The 21495-nt window shown below is 48.5% G+C and overlaps 3 protein-coding genes and 1 long non-coding RNA gene across 4 annotated transcripts; 1 reads left to right on the top strand and 3 right to left on the bottom strand.

The window, feature by feature from the left end:
• Positions 1 to 4301: 4301 nt before the first annotated feature.
• On the bottom strand, positions 4302 to 5903 carry LOC134022794 (calmodulin-lysine N-methyltransferase-like). The gene is made up of 3 exons (XM_062464544.1): positions 5516 to 5903; positions 4479 to 4714; positions 4302 to 4392 (listed from the first exon to the last, which is right to left on the bottom strand). Exons 1-3 carry the CDS (start codon positions 5681 to 5683, stop codon positions 4302 to 4304), a joined length of 495 nt encoding a protein of 164 aa, XP_062320528.1. The 5' UTR covers positions 5684 to 5903.
• Positions 5904 to 5995: 92 nt separating this feature from the next.
• Positions 5996 to 11821, top strand: prepl (prolyl endopeptidase like). The gene is made up of 14 exons (XM_062464219.1): positions 5996 to 6313; positions 6672 to 6779; positions 6926 to 6992; positions 7157 to 7378; positions 7482 to 7608; positions 7783 to 7999; positions 8072 to 8263; positions 8384 to 8596; positions 8877 to 9052; positions 9162 to 9378; positions 9819 to 9968; positions 10078 to 10204; positions 11227 to 11315; positions 11543 to 11821. The coding sequence occupies exons 1-14, from the start codon at positions 6215 to 6217 to the stop codon at positions 11624 to 11626; spliced, it is 2088 nt and encodes a 695-aa protein (XP_062320203.1). The 5' UTR covers positions 5996 to 6214; the 3' UTR covers positions 11627 to 11821.
• On the bottom strand, positions 11822 to 18442 carry slc3a1 (solute carrier family 3 member 1). Its single transcript, XM_062464220.1, has 10 exons — positions 17901 to 18442; positions 17366 to 17545; positions 16965 to 17107; positions 16628 to 16753; positions 14908 to 15027; positions 14067 to 14191; positions 13578 to 13779; positions 13071 to 13253; positions 12682 to 12807; positions 11822 to 12395 (listed from the first exon to the last, which is right to left on the bottom strand). Exons 1-10 carry the CDS (start codon positions 18307 to 18309, stop codon positions 11967 to 11969), a joined length of 2043 nt encoding a protein of 680 aa, XP_062320204.1. The 5' UTR covers positions 18310 to 18442; the 3' UTR covers positions 11822 to 11966.
• A 251-nt stretch (positions 18443 to 18693) lies between these two features.
• Positions 18694 to 21236, bottom strand: LOC134022588 (uncharacterized). Its single transcript, XR_009930657.1, has 2 exons — positions 20611 to 21236; positions 18694 to 20559 (listed from the first exon to the last, which is right to left on the bottom strand). It is a non-coding gene; the product is annotated as an uncharacterized LOC134022588 (long non-coding RNA).
• Between the last annotated feature and the right edge of the window lie 259 nt (positions 21237 to 21495).

Here is a 21495-nt window from a genome sequence, read left to right as displayed (position 1 = left end):
TTACTCAAGGAACAATTAGCTAATAAGCATTTTAGCAACAACAACTTTAAAGAGGCCCATCTCTTGTCCTCTTTTGTATTAGCCAGCTAAGTATGTCACATGTTGGAACAGCACACAAGGGCACCAAAGCGTCGTTGGGGGGGAAGGGGTCTGTTAACTAAAGTGAGGAAAAATCTAATAATTGTATCTGTCTGGGGGGGTATTACTGGAGGGTATTATTACTCTTTCTTTCTTTCATTTTGCCCTCTAATTCTGCAGAGAAGGAAACCTTTTTCTACAGAAGAAAAGAGAATGGTGGGGAGAAAGAGAGAGAGAGCTAGCTTGCTAAAGTATGTCTTTGTAATTACCACAGTATTACTGCTCTCACAAAGCAGGGGTGCTGGGCAGGTCTGTCTGTGGACCCTTCATTTCCTGCCTCTAATCCTCCTGCTCATTGGCAACGCTTAGCTTTCAGCACCCCCTGTCTAGCGCTTACCACCTACACTGGTGACACGGCCAGAAGAGAGCCAGCCTACAGCCAGGGCCCCTACTCCGGTCCCTATTGTATTCATAGGCTACTTAACACTGGGTTGGACTTGTGTGTGTGTGTCTGAATGTGTTTGGTTAGCCTATAGGATGACAGAATCTGTGGAAACCTAAACATCGTAACACTTCCTAGGATCTCTGAGGTAATATCACCTTTCCTCCTCGAGGGACCGAGATGAGGGGCCGGGAAGTAGACCAATTACCTTCAGTTAAGTCAACTGGCAAGTCTTCCTCTGCCCCTGAGGGCAGCCGACTCCAGCACCCCCCTCAGTGGCATCAGGCACAGCCAGGGGAACACACATATCACAACACACACATCACCACCGTCACTACCACTGGATATTGTCTGGGGTTTGCCTAATCAAGTGCATTGTGTTTATAGACGCCACTCCCAAGACAACACCGATGCTACTGGCTAATTGCTTCATCCTCCCATGAGTCCAAGTCGTGTGTGTACTGTTTGGCTGCAAGAGTCTGTAATAGGTTGCGACAACACCACTTTATTCAGCCACTTCCTACAACCAGTGTTAAAGGAGTGAGGCCTTATATTTAGCAGTGCAGGCGCTATATTTAAAAGAGGCTTGCCGACTAGCTGGTTGAACAGTTTGCCGGAGCAGTTTACGATCCATGTTGAGTGTTAGGGAGGCCTGTCACACAGCGGAGAGTATAGGCTATAAACAGCACAGGGGGGGAGACTAATTACTGTCACCGACACAAGAGTTAAGAGTTGCTGAGTGGCAGAACTGCAGCCCCCAGACCTGCCTAGGCCCCCATGCACCACCATTGTCTACCAGGCTATAATTAGCACTATGGCAGAGGAAATTAGCATAATTATGCAAACAGGGGCAGCTAAAGGGTTGGCACAAGGGAAGGCTCCGGGTGGTGGGGGGGAGGGGTGGGGGGGGGGTGGAGGGGGCACTTCTTAAAGCACACACACACACACAAGTGTCTGTAAGCACGCAAGAATACCGTTCCGTAAAACACACATTTACAGTATGTAGACCTACATCTCTCAGATGTCATCTAAAAAAAAAAACACAAACTTCCCTTTGGCGTGTGTGTGTGTGGTGTGTGTGGTGTGTGTGGTGTGTGTGGTGTGTGTGGTGTGTGTGGTGTGTAAGCTCTTGGCTTTTGGAGACGGCAGGAGGTGTTGGTGTCAGTGGGAGATAATGAGGATGATTGAGAGACTAACAGAGTTGTAGCCACAACTGACAATGCCTGGGCGTTGTAAAGAGGCCCTATTAAAGGTCGTGTCTCTCCAGACCCTGCCGTGTCACAGGGAGCTTCTCTCTGAATGGACCTTCCGCCCCAGGGTCCTCCACCCCACCTGCCCCCCTGCCAGGCTCACCATACCATCGCACAGACACAAGCAACCCCCCCGCCCCCTGCCGCACAAGGCTGCAGTCAGGTGAAACACTAACAGTTTTGGAAAGGAGAGGAATGTGCTGATTAGAGCTGGTGTAAAAGACTCTTTGGGGCTGGTTCTGTCTGCCACGTTTCTATGGTTGCATTGAGTGTACTGTCGCACTCTTGCAAACCACCGTCTGGTTTGTCTTTGGGTTAGGGGGTGGGAGGGGAGGAGAGGGGGCGATCTTTCAATCTTTCAATCTCCAATACAAACACACACACACACACACAAACACATGACTAAGTGAACGCAGCAGGTGAGCTGACGGTCTGAGAGCATCCGCCACCTCTCCAGAGCCTGTGTCAACAAGGCTCTCGTCTCGCGGCTAAACCCTCTTCAGCCCTCCCTGCCCCGGAGGCTTGCATTGTGCCCTGAACCCCTGATCCTCGAGGGCAACAAGGGCCTTTAAGCCCCCCGGTATTCGGAGCCCCCCATGCAAGCCCCCCCCCCCCCCCCCCCCCCGCCCCCTCCAGCTACAGAACAGTCAGGGACACCTATGTCCACACATTTGGGGTACTAATCCTGTCCAGCGTTTTGGGGGACCATTCAGAAGGAGAAGGAGTCGTAGGACTTAGGCTTGTACTCACCTCAGGGGGCGGTCAAGGGATTTAGGGATGTTCGATGTGAGGGGAGGGGGGGGTGGGGAGGGGGAGTGTAAGGGGCACCCCTCCACCCTGTCGATCTCTCTCTCTTTAGACAATGAGCTAACCCCTTATTTCTCTCCCCGGTCTTCCTGACAGGGACTTTGGGGGAGATGTTTGGGCCTAGCAATGCGTGAGATCAATTAGGACTGGTTGAGAGGAGGGATTGAAAGGCACAGAGGTGACCCTGTCAAAGCCAGAGGGGGGGAACAGAGAAAGCTCTCCTTACACATAGACCAAGGGAGCACACACACACATGCACACGATCGCATACGCACATACAACACGCATGCACGCACACACACACACTTCTGTCCTATACACACACACACACACACAGGAATATCTCTGACATATCCATCCCCATCTCCTCTGCGTCTTCTGTCTCCGGGCTAATCCAGCAGTAACAGATCCACACATCCATCTGGACTAGGACGGAACCAGGGCACCAGCTGGGAGCTTCGAGAACCCTGTTGCTTCCTTAAGGTCACCTGACCGGGGTCAGGGAGCCAGGGTCAACAGGGGCTAGTTAGCTGGGGGTCAGGTCAGACTCATATCTGGACCCCTACATTCCTTACAAAACCGGAGGGGGGGGGGGGGGGGGAGGCCTTGGTGTTAGGTATATCCTCAATTATAAACGAACTAGGCTTTCCAGTGCTAATGCTAATACCCCATTGAGCTGGGCTGTGCCTGCAGGAGTCTGGAGACCCACTGGGCCGGTCTTTAGGCTGAGGAGAAACTGCTTATTTCTGGATACATGCTTCCATCGTTATGAGGATTAGCTTTTCAGACAGAGATGACCAGCCGGGTCATGATCTACCCTAATAATGCTGTGGGGCCGCTCAGAGCTGGTTCAGAGCCAGCGGTGGCCTCGACCTCAACTGTGACCCCAGCCGTGACGCCTGAGCAGCCACCTGGGTCACGCTCACACACCTGTCACCTCCCGTCACCATGACGCCGTCACCCGGGAGCGAGGCTGTGAGGAGGGCTCGGCAAATCATCAAACATGACTTCATCAAACATTCAAGAAGAAATCCTTTAGCAATCTAGACAAGGTGTAATGCAATTAGGCTGCCTATGTTTAAAATACGACCTTTGTGTTACAATGTCACAAACCACTGATGTAAACCCATAAGGGGAAAACCCTGTTCATGTGGAGGGAAAAATCCCCTCCTGCCTCATATCCAGGCAGGCTAGAGTAAAGCCTTGTTGTACCTGAAACTATATCAAATACTGCTGGAGCCAGGCTGGTTTGCTCCCCAGTGCTGCCTACTAGTGGAGGATAACAACACACACAGGGTTTTTTTTTCTTTCTGGAGGATGCCTCTGTGACACACCTACTCTCTGAATGACCAATCAGCGGCCTTACATTAGAGGAAATAAAGAGGCCGTCCCCGTGGCAACTGAAGACACACTTGTTTCGGTCACCGTGACAACGGCTGACAACGGTAAACGTTGACCTTTGTCCCCACTTCTCGTCTCCTTAGAAACATGTGTTTGATCTGTTTTATAGTGACTTCCGGTTTAACAAAAGAGAATTGTGCCGCATGAAAGGACGTTAAATCCATCACGTTAGAGGTATTTTCCCATTTGCAAAGCAGGTAGAAATAACCTTTTCTTTCTCTTTCGGAGAGACTGAATCGCTCAATACAAGTGGGATAACAACAGTGCAATAGAGGTGTATGCAGTGGGTATACACACACACACACTCACACACACACACACAGCTAAGATACTGAAGAGATGTACTTACAGACATTTCCGGTGTTATCAAAACTGGTGAGGACCTCGTCCACTCTGATGGGCCCAAGGTTGTCTCTGTGGAAACAAGAGAGGAACATTGATGTTAGTTAATGTGAGTGTGCGTGCGTGAGTGTGTGTGTGTGTGTGTTTGTGTGACTTACCTCAGTAAGGCACTGAACTCAGGGAAGGAGGTACTTCTGTATTCAACCCACTGGTCCTCAGAGGGCAGGTGTGTCCCTGTCTGGTGTGTCCCTGTCAGGTGTTTCCCTGTCAGGTGTGTCCCTGTCAGGGGGTCAGTGATGAGACTCCTGGTCCTGGTGAAGAGGTTAAAGGTGGAGAACCTGCGGACCGACACCTGCTTGACCTCAGAGCTGACCACCTGCTTCTGTCTCAGCACCTGAGCCACACAATAGAAGAAGAAACATATCTTGATCATGCGATGACACACCCACACACACACAGGCTCGAGTGTCCAGCGATGACATGTCCTCTCTGCTTTTTCTTCCATCCTGTTGTTCTTCTTCTGAGGTTAACCAGGAGCAGTGGTCAGGCATGTCAAGGTGGCAAACATAGCTTAAACAGCCTACCCAACTCATAGTGACTGACATGGATAGGGCTTCTTGTCAATACAAAGGGTATTTAGAAGAGGAAGGAAAAAGGCTATCTGATCACACTGCATTGTGTTGCCCCTGAAACTGATCTTCACAGTTCCTTGGGTAACTCTTCGTCACAGGACACCTCTTTGAACAACTTACATTTCCCTCTTGTCAAATACAACGTTAATTATTTAATATTGACAGTGTCCTTCAAATGTTCGTTCATGTCAGAAGTTGCGTCACGCCTGTTTCATATGCATATGCAAATACCTTTTATTAAGTCAGGAGTTTGCATATCAGTACATAGGACGGTACTATGGGGATATGTCAAGTTGCAGGGGAGCCGGGGGGGTCGGGGGAAATGTCCTTTCCAGCCAAGTGAGTCATTGGAATGCTGCCCATATATGGAAAATTCTTCGAGAAGCTAGCTGGTGCCCAGAATAAAGTTCAACCGTAAAATCTGATTTGTACACGTTATATCACAAGCATGAGTGTGTGGTGGTTTCCATTAGATTATAGTGAATGTAATGTTAATGTAAAAGATAGATAACGGTAAGAACAGACAGGCCAAATATCGATGCATTGTTTTGACGGCACATTACCTGTCGCAATAGAGTCCATCTCGCACGAGCAACATCGGTGCCACAGCTTGGAGTGTCCCGGTCGGGTTGGTGGTTTGTGGTGGTCTCTTGTTCATCCTTTCTGGTAGAAGAAGATGATGCCGGTTGGTGTTGATCTTCGTCTCTGCTATCTGTCACCTTCCTTTCCATTTTATCTTCACAGCTTTTGGCACCCTCAAAAAAAATCTATAATTTGCAATCACAGTGTGTAAAGGCCACTACCTGATAATTTAAGTGATGCAGCGGTTGTCACATGAGAGACCAAAAGTGTATCCGGGAGAGGCAAAAGAATGGATCACTCGAATCTGATACCGCTGGAATCTGCTTAGGAGAAGCACGCTCCTTCCGTACACTATTGTTATTCGAGACGTTGCAATTCATTGCCAACATAATCGAACTCCATATACGGTTACGAGCTCAGTGGGGGCAGATCGGGGATTGATTTATTATGTCTGGCCGACCATTCTTACGCAATCAAAAAGCGCCCTACATCTTTGTTTTGACAAGCACGTTGAATTAAGTTGAAGCTGGCTGTTTGGTGTCACCACAAACGATGTGTGGAATGATACGAAATATGACAGTAATTAGATATGTATATAAAGGACGGGCTTTCATATTGGGATTTTCAGTCTTTATATGAAGAGATGACTAGGCTAGGCTACAAGAGAAACGTGCTTCAAAATGAACATTCTTCTGACGTTTTTTGTCCGGTTTCATCCGCTGTTCCTCGGGAAAGCCAGAGCATGGACTGGTTTATCAGCTGCCCGCTGTTACACAGGGGTAAGGGTGTTGATATCCGCCGTTCTCGACCAACTCGGACACAGGACCTTCGCTCCTTAATGGCATTCATCTATAATGTAGCTGGCTAGGCTCTGTGGGTATCTTACCTCCTCTACAAAACTAGTAATGTAACTTAGATACTAAAGATAAGAGTGCGGATAACCCAACCTCACTGGTAACTTGATCAACTTTAGCTTCAAGAGTGTTTTCTAGGAATTTGATTATTAACTCACACACAACAACAACGTTGAAGTTCAAATATGAAAAGTTACGCAGGAACTAAATCATTGGTTTCCAACAACTATATTGCTCCAACCTACAGACAAAAATTTAAAACAACACCATGTTTTTTTCCTAGAGCCCTTTTAAGTCTGATATTCAGAAATACAGGGACTTGGAGAGATACTTCAAGAGAAGATTAAGAGCGATATATTCCAAGTACGCCGACGTTCCTCAAAAGACGACGGTAAAGCTGTAGGCTACTATCACTAACCACACCTACATCTGTAAATGCAATGTCATTTAGACTTAAATGCGACTGTCAAGATGTAGCGCATAATGAGTGAAGAGGAGATTATATGATGTACATCACTGATTCCTATCTCTTCTCAGGTCCATGGGCGTAATCATGTGTATTCAATGGAATCAGAAGGCATCTACAGAATAGATACCAAACATGGTAGGCCCAAATGCTGCTACTATGCAATACACAATACAAATGTTTCCAGATGTACCTAATAATAATTTCAGCACAATTAATAGGAGGTGGGGGGCATTGATAGTTTATGAATCAGTCATGTGTTACATCCTCAATAAAATAGTCCACTGTGACCCTGTGTGCAGGTCAGTCCTGCCCAGAGGAAGTGCTGCGTTTGGGGCTTGGCTCCTCTCTGGATGGGGCCTGGAGGCTCCAGAGGGTCCGCCTGTCCCCCGGGGAGAAGAGGCTGGCTGCCACGGTGAAGACCCCCCAGAGGGAGGAGGCCAGGTGTGTGGTGGTGAGGCTGGGAAACGCTCCTCTGCACCCCCCTGAGCCAGTCCTCCTCCTGGAGGACGTCTTCAGCTTCGGTGAGGGACTGCTCAAGTCCCTATTACTGTACCGCTGCCAGTGTGATGGAACTACAGACTCTTACTGGTGTGTGGGTGTGGGTTTATTTGTGTGTGTGTGTAGAGTGGGCCACAGATGATGTCCTATTCTACACCAGTCAAGAGGGACTCCAGTGTCGCTGTGTGTTTCGTGTGGAGCTGACTGCCTCAGGGCCCAGGACCACGCTAGTGTACAAGGAGGAACACCCCGAGTAAGCCGACACGCATCACTTCCTGTCTGTGGGCGTGTGCGTGCTTGTCAGTAGGCGTTTCTACCTACGGGGGCGTGTCTCCCCATGGGTCGACACCACGGCTTTTCCTTTAGTCTTTCCCCGTCTGTTTACCTGTGTCGTGTATTCACCTCTCCTGTGTTCCTGTGGCTCCAGTGTGTTCGTGGAGGTCAGCCTATCAAGAGACCGCAAGCTGCTCGCGCTCAACTGCAGCAGCAAGCACAGCTCAGAGGTGTGGCTCGTTGACACGGCAACGCCCCTGACGGATCCCGCCCTCCTCCAGCCCCGCCTCCCCGGTCTCCTGTACCACGTGGAACACTCGTTGAGTCAGCTGATCATTCTGGCCAATACCGGCCCAGGTCAGGAGTACCAGGTAGCTTGCTTGCAGACTGATCACACACTCCAACACACACACACCTGATTTAACCTTCGTCCTCCTGTGTAGGTGTTAAGCGCCCCTCTGGGGGCCTCGTCTCTGGAGGAGTGGGTGCCGGTGTGTACCCCTGGGCCTGGGACAGCTGTGAGGGACCTGGAGGTGGTTATGGACCAGTGTGTGCTGGTTACCAGGGAGCTGTCTGGTCTGCTGGCTCTGCTGCTGGTCCCGCTGGGCCATCCAGCCTGCAGCCGCACTGTACAGGTCAGAGAGACGGGTCGCTTCTCTGTTTATCTCTCCAAGTCTTCCTGTCAGTGTGCCTATTTCTTTTGTATGTCGCACGTCTAATGTGTGTGTGTGCGTGTGTGTGTGTGTGTGTCCCAGCTCCCCCACTGGGTCTGCAGTATAGAGACCAGGAGGGCTGGTCTGAGGGAGAGGGAGAGCGGTTACTTGGATCTCCTCCTGTCATCCCCGGTCCACCCCCCGGTCCCTTACCTCTGCTCCCCCAGGGAGGGGCTCCTCATACAGGGAGAGGAGGAGAAGGACTGGGCCCCCCGGGACCTCTACCACACCACACGCCTGGAGGCCCCCAGCCAGGTAGGCTGGAACTGGAGGAGACGAGCTGTCCTACACGCACACACAGTCACACACAGTGCCTCCCTGAAAGGATATCGAAGGGGGAAGAGTGATAGTGATCTGAGGTGTGTGTGTGTGTGTGTGTGCCTCTAAGCCTCTGTTGACAGCTCAGCCTCCAGGCATGTGGTTTCAGTAAGCCAGGCCAGGTTTCATTACAGGGTTCTAAAGTGACATGGGGATGTTTACCTTAAAGGTTACAATTCTGTTCATTTGCCCCCCCTCTCTCCCCCCTCCTCTCTAGGATGGGACCATGGTGCCTGTCACCCTCCTCCACGCAGCTCCCCTGGAGGGTCTGAAGGGGGCGCCACTCCTGGTGCACGTGTACGGAGCCTACGGCCAGCACCTCAACATGGACTTCAGCCCAGACAAGAGGCTCCTGCTGGAGCAGGGCTGGGCGCTGGCCTACTGCCATGTCAGGTAGATGACTACAACTCCCAGAAGCCTTTGCAGCATGCAGGTCATTTGTGTACTGTTGTCGTGTCTGTACAAAGTGTGTGTGTGTGTGTGTGTGTGTGCGTGGTGGTAGGGGGGGCGGGGAGCGTGGTCTGGGCTGGCACAGGCAGGGTCGTCTAGGGGGGAAGCAGAGGGGTGTGGAGGACTTGTGTGCCTGCATCCTCTTGCTGTTTGACCAGGGGGTCTCCAGTCCCCGTCTCTGCGCCCTCACTGCCCGCAGCGCCGGGGCCATCCTCGTGGGGGCGCTGTGCAACCAACACCCTCACCTGCTCCGGGCAGTCACCCTGCAGGTGAGTTAGCTCAGGCATGGGCCTGTTGTTTATCATTGACTACACACACCTCAGAGACTCAGGGACACAAACAGACAGTGTAAACAGACTCCAGTGGAACAGAGCTGGGTTTGTTGAGCTCTGTTCTCGCGCCAAGGCCATAGAAGGGCTAGCTTTCCAACTGTCCGGCGTGTAGCATGTCACGTGTTTGTGTGTAAACGAGGCGACCCTGGAAAGTTCCCTGTGAGGGGGGGGGGGGAGACACCTGTGAAACTAGCACATCATATTACCTCTCTCCCTAGTGTGTGGCATTGAGCCAATCTCTCTCTGTTTGGCTCACCCTCTCTTCCCTTTTCTCTCTCCCCTCTCTCTCTCTCTCCATCTCTCTCCCCTCCCATCTCTCTCCTCTTATCTTCCCTCTCTCTTTCCCCTCTCCCCTCTCTCTTCTCTCTCTCCAACAGGCTCCATTCCTGGATGTGCTAGGCAGCATGCAGGACCCCGTTCTGCCCCTGACCGTGGAGGAGAGGGGCGAATGGGGCGACCCTCTGGCTGAGCCCCTCCTCCGACACGCCATCGCCTCCTACTGCCCCAGCCACAACATCACACCCCAGGTAAAGCTCCCTGGCTGTGTACCAGCCAGGAGGGGCGCCAGGACAGTTACACTTAGGAGCAGAATACCAAGCTCACAGTACTGTGTGTGTGTGTGTGTGTGTGTGACAGCGGTACCCGTCCATGCTGATCACAGCCTACAGGGAAGATTCCAGAGTGCCCGTGGCCGGGGTGCACAAATACGTGGACCGACTGAGGACTGCCATACACACACACCTCAGCTACCACCCCGAACCTGGTAAACACACACACACAACCCTGACACCTCCTAACATAGTCTTACATAGAAAGATGTCATGCCGGACTTACCAGAAACAACATAAAGCTTTGTTTTAAGATGATGGGGGGGGGGGGGGGGGGTCTGGTCGAGGTGTATCTCAGGAAGCTCCCAGGTGATGGATCATGGGTGGGAGGGAGGATGGTCCATACCCAGAGCAGAGCACAGGTCACCTTGTAGCCGGGATCTCTCTCTCTCTGTGAGGCTCTGTCAGCAAATCAACCTCTTATCACTTACCCCCCCCCCCCCCTCCCGTCAGAGACTTGAGTCTGAGCACTGTCTCTCTCACTCACACACACACACACACACACACATTCTCATTTATAATTTCAGTTTCACACATTGGCTCTGTATCCCTCTTTCTCCCACACAAACACACTTTCACACTCTTTGTCTCTTAACACACTGTATTATCTGTCAGATTTCCCTAGTAACACCCCACCACACACACACACACACATTTAGACAGCGAGTGTCGCTAATCTCTACCTTCTCGTCCGTCTTCGATAAAGTGCTGATGGCACCCACCCCACCCCCCCACACACACACACACAGCTGGGCCCATTAGCATGTTTGTCAGATAGGGTATCAGCCGGAGAGATAAGGAACACAGCGCAGGGATCTGTCAAGGTCAGGGCCCTCCTTGTGAAACACTCTGCACAGAGACAGGAGAGAGAAGAGGGGAGAGAGAGGAGAGAGATAACAGGCAGGGGTTAGGAGAGATGGGGAGGGGGGAGAGGGGGGCGAAGGGAGGGATGAGGGGGAAAGGGAATGAGCGGAGAGCGAGCAGGCCTTGGAGAGTAGAGATAAGTGAGACATGACGGAGGGCTTCGGAGGATTACAGTTGCTCTCGGTTCTTCTGCTGAAGTTTGGATCCCGGTAGGAGGAGAGAAGCCTTTAGCACTGAACCAAAGGCGCTAGACTGCTGCAACGCAGCGCTGGCAGGCTGGGTCACGGCCTCTGAGGTGTCTCTGTGTCTCCAGATCCCGTGCCGGTTCCTACTGTGGTTCTGGACCTGCAGCCCGGGAGCGACCACTTTGGACCCGAGGACCAAGAGCTTGTCTTGGCTGAGGTATCAGCCACACTACAGCCATGCTGTTTATAAATAACACCAGTTCCCTATCATTAACTTTATGGACTCATAAAAGACAGATCGGAGATATTGAACTATGGACTCAAGTGACTATATTAGTCATACAGCATGTCGTTGTGTTATGTAAGGACGTCTCCACATTGGGGTTGTGTAACGACATCTCCAGCCTCAAGACCCAGTCCTGACTCTCCTCTCTCCCCCAACAGAGCGCCCGCCAGCTGGCCTTCCTCCACGCTGAGCTTGGCCTGGGCCTGGATCACCTGACACCACGGCGGAAGAGGAGGATGTAGCAGGACCGTCAGGACCGGCGCTAACAATGTTACACAACCGGACGCATTACCTCGGTTGGATAGACTGTTTGAGACAGGAATGCATAGTGACAGTTAGGAGCTTAACAAGTGTCAACGTTGTAAATATTAAAATGACATCACATGAGACTATGTACAATTGCTTAATACATTTATTTATTTGAATGGATGTATTGGATTATTGTCAATATTTTTCATATTCTTGTAAAAAACAACAAATAAAATAGATTAATTGTAAGCAGCAGATTACATTTGGTCATTTAGCAGACACTCTTGTCCAGAGCGATGCTGTGCTGACTGGTGTGGTGGTAGGTCAGGGCCGTCAGCACTTATACAGCAGGTCCAGCGCTCCCAAGTAGCACGTCTTCTCTGACACATAGCACTGTGTCGGGTGGGCGGGGTTATACCGGACATGCGTGGAGTATTCCAGAAGAAGCCCCTCCCCCGCTGCCGTAGCGATGTTCGACTTCCGCACCACCTTTCCCTCGCTGGCGGGGTCGGTGCTCATGTGCACCGTCAGCTGTTCCGGTAGCTCCGCGACGGCAGAGAGGTCCGTCACGGTGTCCTGCCCGAAGTTGAGCAGGACCAGGAAGGCTCGGCCCAGGCCGTCGAGCTCCCGCAGGAAGGCGAAGACGTTGGCGTCGCTCCAGATGTGGCACATCCAGCCGCGATGGAGCGGCAGCTGGGCCTGGCGGAGCCGACTCAGGGTCTTGTACTGGAACATAACCGAGCCTGGGTCACCCTGCTGGGCCTGGGGTGGGAGCAACGAGTCACAGGGCTTAGCACGGATATTATTACATAACGTTTCTCTCGTTCTGTGAGTGTTAAAAATATTTTTTAAATGTTTAAAAAATATCTAAGAAAAAAACAATTCAAACCCTTCCCTGAGTTGAAAAAAAGTTTCGAAAAGTAGTAAAAATATTTTCAAAGAGTTTCGAAAGGTTGCCAAAAACCAAACAAATCGAAAGGTTGCCACAAAACTAGTTTCGAAAAACAAAGTTTAGAAAGGTTAAAAAATTAAATAATTAAAAAGTTACCTTAACGTTGACTGTCTGGAAATCTGGGTGGAGAGGTAGCCAGCTGCCGTTAAGGCTGTTACTGAAGCCTGCGTTCAGACCTTCTTCCCACTGCATGGGGGACCTGCTGGGATCACGAGTGGAGTTCTGGAGAAAGAACACAACTGCCACGTCAGGTTTCTATTATTAAGATCTTACTTTACATAACTTCTCTTTCTCATTTTAGTCGTTTAGCCAGGAGCTCTTATCCAGCGCGACTTACAGTAAGTACAGGGACATTCCCCGAGGCAAGTAGGGTGAAGTGCCTTGCCCAAGGACATGTCATTTTGCACGGCAGGGAATCGAACCGGCAACCTTCTGATTTATAGCCCGATTCCCTAACCGCTCAGCCATCTGACCCCCCAACTTACAGGGTCAAATTTGCCGAAGGGGTCCTGGATGTCGGAGATGTTGACCTGGATGTTCTCCATGCCGATCTCCTCTCCGTAGTACGTGGTGGGCGTGCCCGGGAGGGTCAGCAGAAGCATGTTTATCACACGCTTGTAGCCCGGCCCCGCGCTGGAAGTTATACGAGGTTTGTCGTGGTTCCCTACCTGGTGACCAACACAGAGCTCGGTAGGGCACTTTGGTGTCCAAAATGTACAACACAAAAGGAGTCCTTCCTAATATTAAACTGTATATTTACGATGGGTGAGATAAACGGTGCTTCACACTCCAAGGCAAAATATAAACTCCAAACCTACCAACATTTCAGTCGTGAGCTGTCTTTGTCACATTTAAATGTCCCTGTCAGCACCTCTCAACTGCGTGTGAGCCTTTCAGGTCCTTAGAGTCGATCTAAGGACCTCTAACATATGACTTAGAGTCATATGACAACCATAAAAGAAGTAATTACAAAAACAACTCTCTTGACTTACCACCCAGTTTGGCCACTTGCCCTCAGGCATGTTGGTCATCCACAGGTTCACCAGGTCTCGGACCCAGTTCCCAGACATGTTTTTGGGCAGATCTAACAGGTAGAAATTGAAGGGGAAGTCACCCTCCTTAACCTGGGGCGTCCCATAGTACATCATGGTCTTATCTATCTCCTCATAGTCATACGACTCAGTGACCATGAACCTGTCAGGGGAAACACCAAAACAGATCCAAAATCATAAGCGATACCTTAGCCCTAGAACCCTATAGTGTAGTCTCCAGTAATACACCTGTCATCTCAGATCCCCACAGGTGCACAAATAACAGGGACAAGATGTGGATTTTATCCTTCTCCCCCTTGTTTCATCTTGGTATTACGCGATAATGTACGTTAACATTAACATACTGCCGACACCAGTAGACCAGCCCTGGTCTCAGCCCTGGTGACTGCTGTCAGAGGGAGTACTGGGAGAGGGGGTGGTCTGCAGTACCTGTATCGCCCAGGCTCTCTGCTGAACTGGTCCAACACAGCCCTCCATTCCCTCATGATGTCATGCAGGCCCAGCTGGGTGGTGGTGTAGTCGTGGTGCAGTTCAAACTCTGTGTCCACTGCCTCCTAGGGAGGGGAGAGGGAAAGAGATTTAAAAAATGAACAGAGATGGAGAGAGAGAGAGGGATAGAAAGACAATATACAATATATTTATTTTGCGCTTTAGAAGGGTTAGGGGGGAATTGAACCTGCGACCTCTGAATGCTCGACCCACTGGGCTATACCCTCCCCTGAAAGAGTGGTTGTGGTATCAGTGCACTCCCTGACCCGTCTTCAGAAGGCTCAGACTGGGTGTAATTGGGTAGCATTAGGAAAATCACAGTAACACACAAATCCACAGAAGTATGCCAGCTGTAATCCCTTCTCTTTGAGTGTGTTAGAAGCCCCCGCCCCTCTCCCTCTTCTCTAAGGGTTCACTACCTATGAACCGATCACTGCCACTAAATACTTCTGCTCCACTCAAGCAGTGGTAGAGTTATGGATGATAGAGGGAGAGGAGAGAGGGTGTGAGAAGAGGAGAGAGGTGGTGAGGAGAGGAGAGATCAGGAAAGGAGAGATCAGGAAAGGAGAGAGGTGGTGAGGAGAGGAGAGATCAGGAAAGGAGAGATCAGGAAAGGAGAGAGGTGGTGAGGAGAGGAGAGATCAGGAAAGGAGAGAGGTGGTAAGGAAAGAGCTGGTGAGGAGAGGAGAGAGGCGGTGAGAAGAGGAGAGAGGTGGTGAGGAGAGGAGAGATCAGGAAAGGAGAGATCAGTAGAGGAGAGATCAGAAGAGGCGACACTCACAGGAGGTTGGTTTGGATCGACCTGGGGTTCGCTCCTCAGGTGTTTGGCCTCCAGCATGTGCTTGACGGCATCCATGCGGAACCCATCCACTCCCTTCTCCAGCCAGAAACGAATAATGTCCTAAGGAAGAGAGAGAGAGAGAGAGAGAGAGAGAGACACACAGAGAGAGAGAGAGAGAGAGAGAGAGAGAGAGAGAGACACACAGAGAGAGAGAGAGAGAGAGAGAGAGAGAGAGAGAGAGAGAGAGAGAGAGAGAGAGAGAGAGAGAGAGAGAGAGAGAGAGAGAGACACACAGAGAGAGAGAGAGAGAGAGAGAGAGAGAGAGAGAGAGAGAGAGAGAGAGAGAGAGAGAGAGAGAGAGAGAGAGAGAGAGAGAGAGAGAGAGAGAGAGAGAGAGAGAGAGAGAGAGAGAGGGCTTGAGCATGTATAATAACACATGGATTAAGCTTTCAAAGGATCACAGCCACACTGCGTTTGGCTTTTGTTTTGGCAACATTTGACATGAATTTGTATGTGAAACATTACAACCGCTTTTTTAACCCTTGTGTTCTCTTCGGGTCATTCTGACCCATCAGTCATTGTTACCCACCGTCGTATTGTGACAACTTTACCGCATACAAAAACAAAGTGAAGCATTTTCTTTTAACCGTTGGGCTGTCTCAGACCCTCCACATTGCGAAGGTTAAAAGAAAATGATTTTTATTTGTTTTTGTATTGGGTAAAATTGGGTAAACACAACGATGGTTCGTTATGAACCTTTGGGTCATGTGACCCGAAGGCAGCACAAGGGTTAAGCAACAATCTGATATAATCTCAATGTCCACCAATTCTCATCTACTGTATATCTCACACAACCACATGCAGCCTCTTTAGACAGGTCCTTCTCCTGCACTTTGGGCTCTGGGTGTCCAGTTGTAAATGCTTGACAACCAGATTAACGACTCAGGGATAATGTCTAACCTAGCCATCAAGACAAGGGTATCAAACATCAACCAATATCAACAGCAACCCTAGCAACACATGAATGTAACACCTGGTATTGTCTATTAGGCGTCTGTTTACTGAATTTGATCCCTGTGCATACACCAGAAACCTTTTCTGAAACAGAATTTATGAGACATGAGTAAAAAAAAATCCACCAAGATTACATAATTCACCTGTTTTGCTCTGGCTTCTACGAGAGCTTCTCTATGACTTTTATGAATATACTGTATATTGAAATGGTCCAGATGAACATTGAGCAGTTACTGCATGTGAGACCAGCCTTGGAGAGCACCAGAGAGAGAGACCAGCTGGCTGTGGGTGAGGGAGGGGAGAGTGGTTTATCAGGAGGTGTTAGGTGGGGCCGGAACCTCTGCAGCTCTGGGCAGAGAGCCAGGCCAAGCCTCCATGCCAGCTACTTGGGTATAAAGGATTCTCTGTGAAATGTGTGAGACACCAGGCAGTGTCCGTAGACAATCCACCCGCCCGCCCCTTCTCTCTGCCCAACCAGGTAATACAAACTGCATGAGAAGAGAAACCGGAGGAGAACGGGTCTTTCGCTCTCTGGCATTTCATCACTCTCTCTCTCTTGACTCTCAGTCTATCCATCATCGCCTGTAGCAGTGGTCCTCTCTCCAGCCTCGCCATCATTTTGTTTGTGTGTGTGCCAGCCATTGTGTGTTACTTGAGTGTGTGTCTGTGTGTGTTACCGAATGCATAGGTGACACCAGTATCTTACAATCATCTCTTTCTGGACTTGCGGGTTGCGGAAGTTAAGGTCTGGCTGCTCTTTGAGGAACTGGTGGTAGAAGCACTGACCTCTGACCTCGTCGTACGTCCACGAAGAGTTCCCAAAGATGCTCACCTGCAGGGACAGGAAGGGGACAGGCTCAGGTCAACACACCGGACAAACAGGTCACTAAGTTCACAAATCATTCAAATCCACCCAGAATGTCATGTTGCATGTGCCCCCCACACTCAACACACACACACACACAATTGTTTATGTCTGAGCTGTGAATTTACACTCAATCAACTTCCTGATTGAATATTCTGGAATCCGTTCTTCTCCTTACCCAGTTGTTGGGGGGAGTGATTCCGTCGCAGTCCACCCAGATGTAATAGTCTTTATATTTCTCCTCTCTGGCCTGGCTCCTCTGGAACCACTGATGCTTGTCGCTGGTGTGGTTGGGGATGAAGTCCATTATCAGCTTCAGACCTGAGTTGGAAAGAGAGGAGGCGAGAGAAAGAGAAGGGGGGAATTGTTGCAGGTTTATGTTATTTATCATGGGGTTTTAGACACTGTCAAGAGCTGAACCAAAGAATTCCAATGTCACTATACCCTTACTTGTTAAAAAATGGCAATTAACTTAAATCTTAAACTCGAAATGTTGACATAGGGCCTACATAACCTTGAATGGCAACAGACTTGCACAAATGATTCCTTCCTTATAGTCAACTGTAGCTTTTGACTCACCCATGTCATGCATTTTGTTGAGGAGGTCGTCAAAGTCTTGCATGGTGCCAAAGAGAGGGTCCACAGACCGGAAGTCTTCCACATCATAGCCAAAGTCAATCATGGGGGATTTGTAGAAGGGGCTTATCCAGACAGCTTTAATGTTCAGGTCCACGAAGTGTTGCAGTTTCTCTGTGATACCTGGACAGAAGGTAGGAGAAAGATCTGCATCCTTCAGGAGAGGAACAACTATTTTGTCGGCCCCCACTTTAGACCATTACGGGACGATCAATTGAAACTTGCCCTTTGACACTATCTTAAGGCCCTAACAAGAGTGCTCTTCTTCACTGTGCATACTGAGCGCAGTCTGTTTATGACTGTAGACAAACACGAATCCCATATTCATGTGGACATTTAGGTATCATTTATAGCATGGTTGCCCATATGAAAGGAAGGTAAATTCTGGTTTAAAAGCATAATATGGACACAATCTGAAAAATAGACGACACCTGGTATTTGTCACAGAAATGCTATGCACTGTATTATTTTATCAAACCTTTCAGGTCTCCGACGCCATCGCCGTTGGAGTCCTTGAAGGAACGCGGGTAAATCTGGTACACAGGAGATGATTGCCACCAGCTAAGACACCGCGGCGAAAGGGCTATCACCGTGATGGTTAGCGCCACCAGAGCCAACGTGCACAGGATCGTAAGCCAGAACAGAATTTCTCGTGGAACCCGGTAACATGCTTGGCGAGAATACAGTAACAGGACGTCTTTGGGCATTCCTGCGTACGGCTTGATTTGGGTATAGGCACCATCCGATGACAAGTCGACTTCTGAATCCTTGTTCTCGGTTCGGGCTCTCGTGGCATCTTCCGCCTCGCCATCCTCCTGAAAACCGATATTTTTGATGCCCTCCACCAGCTCCACACTGGTGCCATTGGAGACCTTTCCTAAAGTCATGACTAGGAAACGTTTTTTCTTAGAGTGTAGGGATCGGAGCGAAGCGAGGTCGAGCGACACTTGGGTATAATCATTTGTTTCAACAGCTTTTTATAGGTAGGTTTCCGAGTCCATAGTACAACCTCACACTCCCCCCCCCCTCCCTCCCCCTCCTACCCCCACTTACTCTGTGGAATGTGGGAAACTGGAGAGTTTTAACCGCATGGTTAGAGATTATCACTTGGCTCTGGATTTAAACATATTTGAGCCAAAAGGTGAGTCTGACCTAATACTCTACAAAACAGTCAATTTGGGAGACTGGGGAGTGATACCTCATAGATTCATAAATTCTTCCACAATGACAAATGGGTGGTTAGGTGTGTGTGATAACATAACAATGACAGCTAAATGTATCCATCATTTATTGAATATTATGTTCACTGTATGGTCTGAAACATCACAATATCATACTGGGAACTATCAGTACAAGGAGGTGTGGCCAAACCCTAGATGACCCCTGAACCCTCTGTGGCCCTGTCAATCTCTCAGATGACCCTGTCAATCTCACAGATGACCCTGCAGAAGATATGGGATTTACAGACACCATAACCCACACACATCATAATCTCATACCGCTCAAAATACAGCACTTCTCTTTTAAAAAAGGCTAAAATCAGGAATAAATAAAACTGTTACTATAATAGACTATAGTAAAATACTCGTACAAATTCCTAAGGAAATTTATTTTACAAGTTCACTAAAATCACTTGGGTTAAACTCCTACCTCAAAGCTTGCAGAATCATTCTTATCACAAATCTCGTTTGCAGTCAAGCAAATGGTTACAGTTGGGGAATAATGAGGAGGTTCATTAATGTCTTCATATCAACACAAGTTGGACTTAAATATACACCCAAAACAATAAAATGCATTGGGAAATTTTATGTATCCATACATATTTGGCATTTACACTGAGCACCAAAAGTCCTTGTACAGTTACACTTTCTGTGCCAATTTCGGCTTCCATCATGTTGTACTTGGCATGCAATGACTATGAGGTTAAAGTGCGAACACTGCCGAGTTTAATATGGAAAACCAAGTAAGATATAATATACAAATACTATGTTTTTATATTACTATAGTGAAGTGTTCACAAGCAAAGACCCAGACAGTACACTTCAGGTTGGAAGCCATAAGTTAACCTAAAAATAGATTATGGTTACCCAAAAAGTATTGTATTTGACATATTGTTGTAGTAGTCTTGTAAACTGTACCTACATGGTGTTTTTACAAAGTTGCACTTCAGATGTTTATTGTTATGACTGCAGTGTCATAGCGGAGAAGAAACGTGTGCACCGTCTTGTTCACCAAATCCAGACAGTTCCATGGCACTGAACACGGAAATACTGTTAGAATAGTGCACTTCTGGTTCTTGATTATCTGTTGAACTTACTATATGCACCATTTGTATGTGGCTTTGGATAAAAGTGTCAGTTAAATGAATAAAATGTAAATGGAAACAAGCCTGGAGAGTTTAGGAACTAAACATGGTTCCAGTAAAGGCTTGAAAGAGAGTAATTGCATAATGTGTCTTATGACTATGGATTGCAAACTTCAGGTAGCTCTTGCATGCAGAGAATATACACCATTACTTTTCTTGACATTTTAAAAGGATACAGAGCTAAAAATGGATGGACTACGTAAAGATGTGCTATTTTTATATAATTTCTAAATGCTTCATAGATATTTATTGACATACCCTTAAATGACACACATTTAAACTGGCACTTTATTGTACCCTATCAAACTCAAATTGCTCCAGTAGAGAACCAAAATAACAGTGAATCAGTCAAAGGACATTTGGTGCTCATTGTGTATTTCAAACAACTAAATGAATGCCAGGAAAGGTTGTCATTGAATGACCACAGGGGGGAAAAAGCATCTATTTTCAGTCTATGCAGCATAGTAGTGTATGAAGGTGAATTACATTCAAATAAAGCTCCCCCCCCCCCCCCCCCCCCTCCCAGTGTCTGCTATAGCTTAAACATCCCCATGAATATGGAGTACCCCTTCCGCATCACCCCTACATCACCCCTGCATCACCCGCCTGCATCACCCGCCTGCATCACCCTCCTGCATCACCCTCCTGCATCACCCTCCTGCATCACCCGACTGCATCACCCGCCTGCATCACCCGCCTGCAACACCCTCCTGCAACACCCTCCTGCATCACCCTCCTGCAACACCCGCCTGCAACACCCTCCTGCATCACCCTCCTGCATCACCCTCCTGCATCACCCTCCTGCATCACCCTCCAGCATCACTGCCTGCATCACCCTCCTGCATCACCCTCCTGCATCACCCTCCTGCATCACCCGTCTGCACTCCAACACAATACATGCACACTACAAAAAAATATACAAAACCTCATGAAAAGCAAAGCTGTTGCTGCAAAAGAAAGCACAAAAAATAATAATAATACATACACAACATTCAAGTACCTAATGGTCATATGGCACCAGAGGCTTGTGTGCCAGCAGAACTGTGCTAGGCAGGGTCAGGTACCTAACCACAGTTCGCCCACTCTACCCCCTCCTCCCACTGGCACAAAAAGCCTATTTGTTTTCAGGCCCTGGATCCAAGTGGGGTTTGAGCGCTTCATTGTCTGGTCAATAGTTTGCAAATGTTAAGAGGGAACACGGGCGTGTCTGTCAGCATACTAAGCGTTGTACTTTTGAGGCTCCTGAAATCTGGAATAATGGTTCTCTGGAGCGGACTGGCGTGAGGCAGACTGGTGTGGAACACAGTGCTTTAGGGCATTTCCCCTCCGAGACACTTTGCCGACAAACGGGCTCAGTGGATCCATGACCTTCAGACTACTTTGACCTCTTCAAAGCATTTAATCATGACAGATTTATATATATATATATATATATATATATATATATATATATATATATATATATATATATATATATATATATATATATATATATATATATATATATATATGTATATATATATATATATATATATATATATGAAAGATTTTTAGAATGTGAAAGGAATGCAAATGGAACAGCAATTATACACTATTAAAGTTACACAGCATTTGAAAAATAAAACTGTTCATCGTCATTGCCTAGACTTTTTTCCCCCCCGCTAAAACAAAAACCACGCTTACATAAAATATTGTCTGAGAAAGAAAA

The sequence above is a fragment of the Osmerus eperlanus genome, chromosome 6 (assembly GCF_963692335.1).
Source record: "Osmerus eperlanus chromosome 6, fOsmEpe2.1, whole genome shotgun sequence".
Lineage (NCBI taxonomy): Eukaryota > Metazoa > Chordata > Actinopteri > Osmeriformes > Osmeridae > Osmerus > Osmerus eperlanus.
Note: the sequence above shows the minus strand (reverse complement) of the source record. Positions and strands in the feature narration are given on the sequence as shown.

Coding starts and splice junctions, on each gene's coding strand:
- LOC134022794 (XM_062464544.1), bottom strand. CDS start 5,683: ATGGAAAGGAAGGTGACAGATAGCAGAGACGAAGATCAACACCAACCG. Junction 4,715..5,515: donor GATGGACTCTATTGCGACAG/GTAATGTGCCGT, acceptor TGTGTGGCTCAG/GTGCTGAGACAGAAGCAGGT. Junction 4,393..4,478: donor GAGTTCAGTGCCTTACTGAG/GTAAGTCACACA, acceptor TTGTTTCCACAG/AGACAACCTTGGGCCCATCA.
- prepl (XM_062464219.1), top strand. CDS start 6,215: ATGAACATTCTTCTGACGTTTTTTGTCCGGTTTCATCCGCTGTTCCTC. Junction 6,314..6,671: donor CTGCCCGCTGTTACACAGGG/GTAAGGGTGTTG, acceptor TTTTTTTCCTAG/AGCCCTTTTAAGTCTGATAT. Junction 7,609..7,782: donor TACAAGGAGGAACACCCCGA/GTAAGCCGACAC, acceptor CTGTGGCTCCAG/TGTGTTCGTGGAGGTCAGCC.
- slc3a1 (XM_062464220.1), bottom strand. CDS start 18,309: ATGACTTTAGGAAAGGTCTCCAATGGCACCAGTGTGGAGCTGGTGGAG. Junction 14,192..14,907: donor TCGATCCAAACCAACCTCCT/GTGAGTGTCGCC, acceptor TCCCCTCCCTAG/GAGGCAGTGGACACAGAGTT. Junction 13,780..14,066: donor AGAGAGCCTGGGCGATACAG/GTACTGCAGACC, acceptor TTCCCCTGACAG/GTTCATGGTCACTGAGTCGT.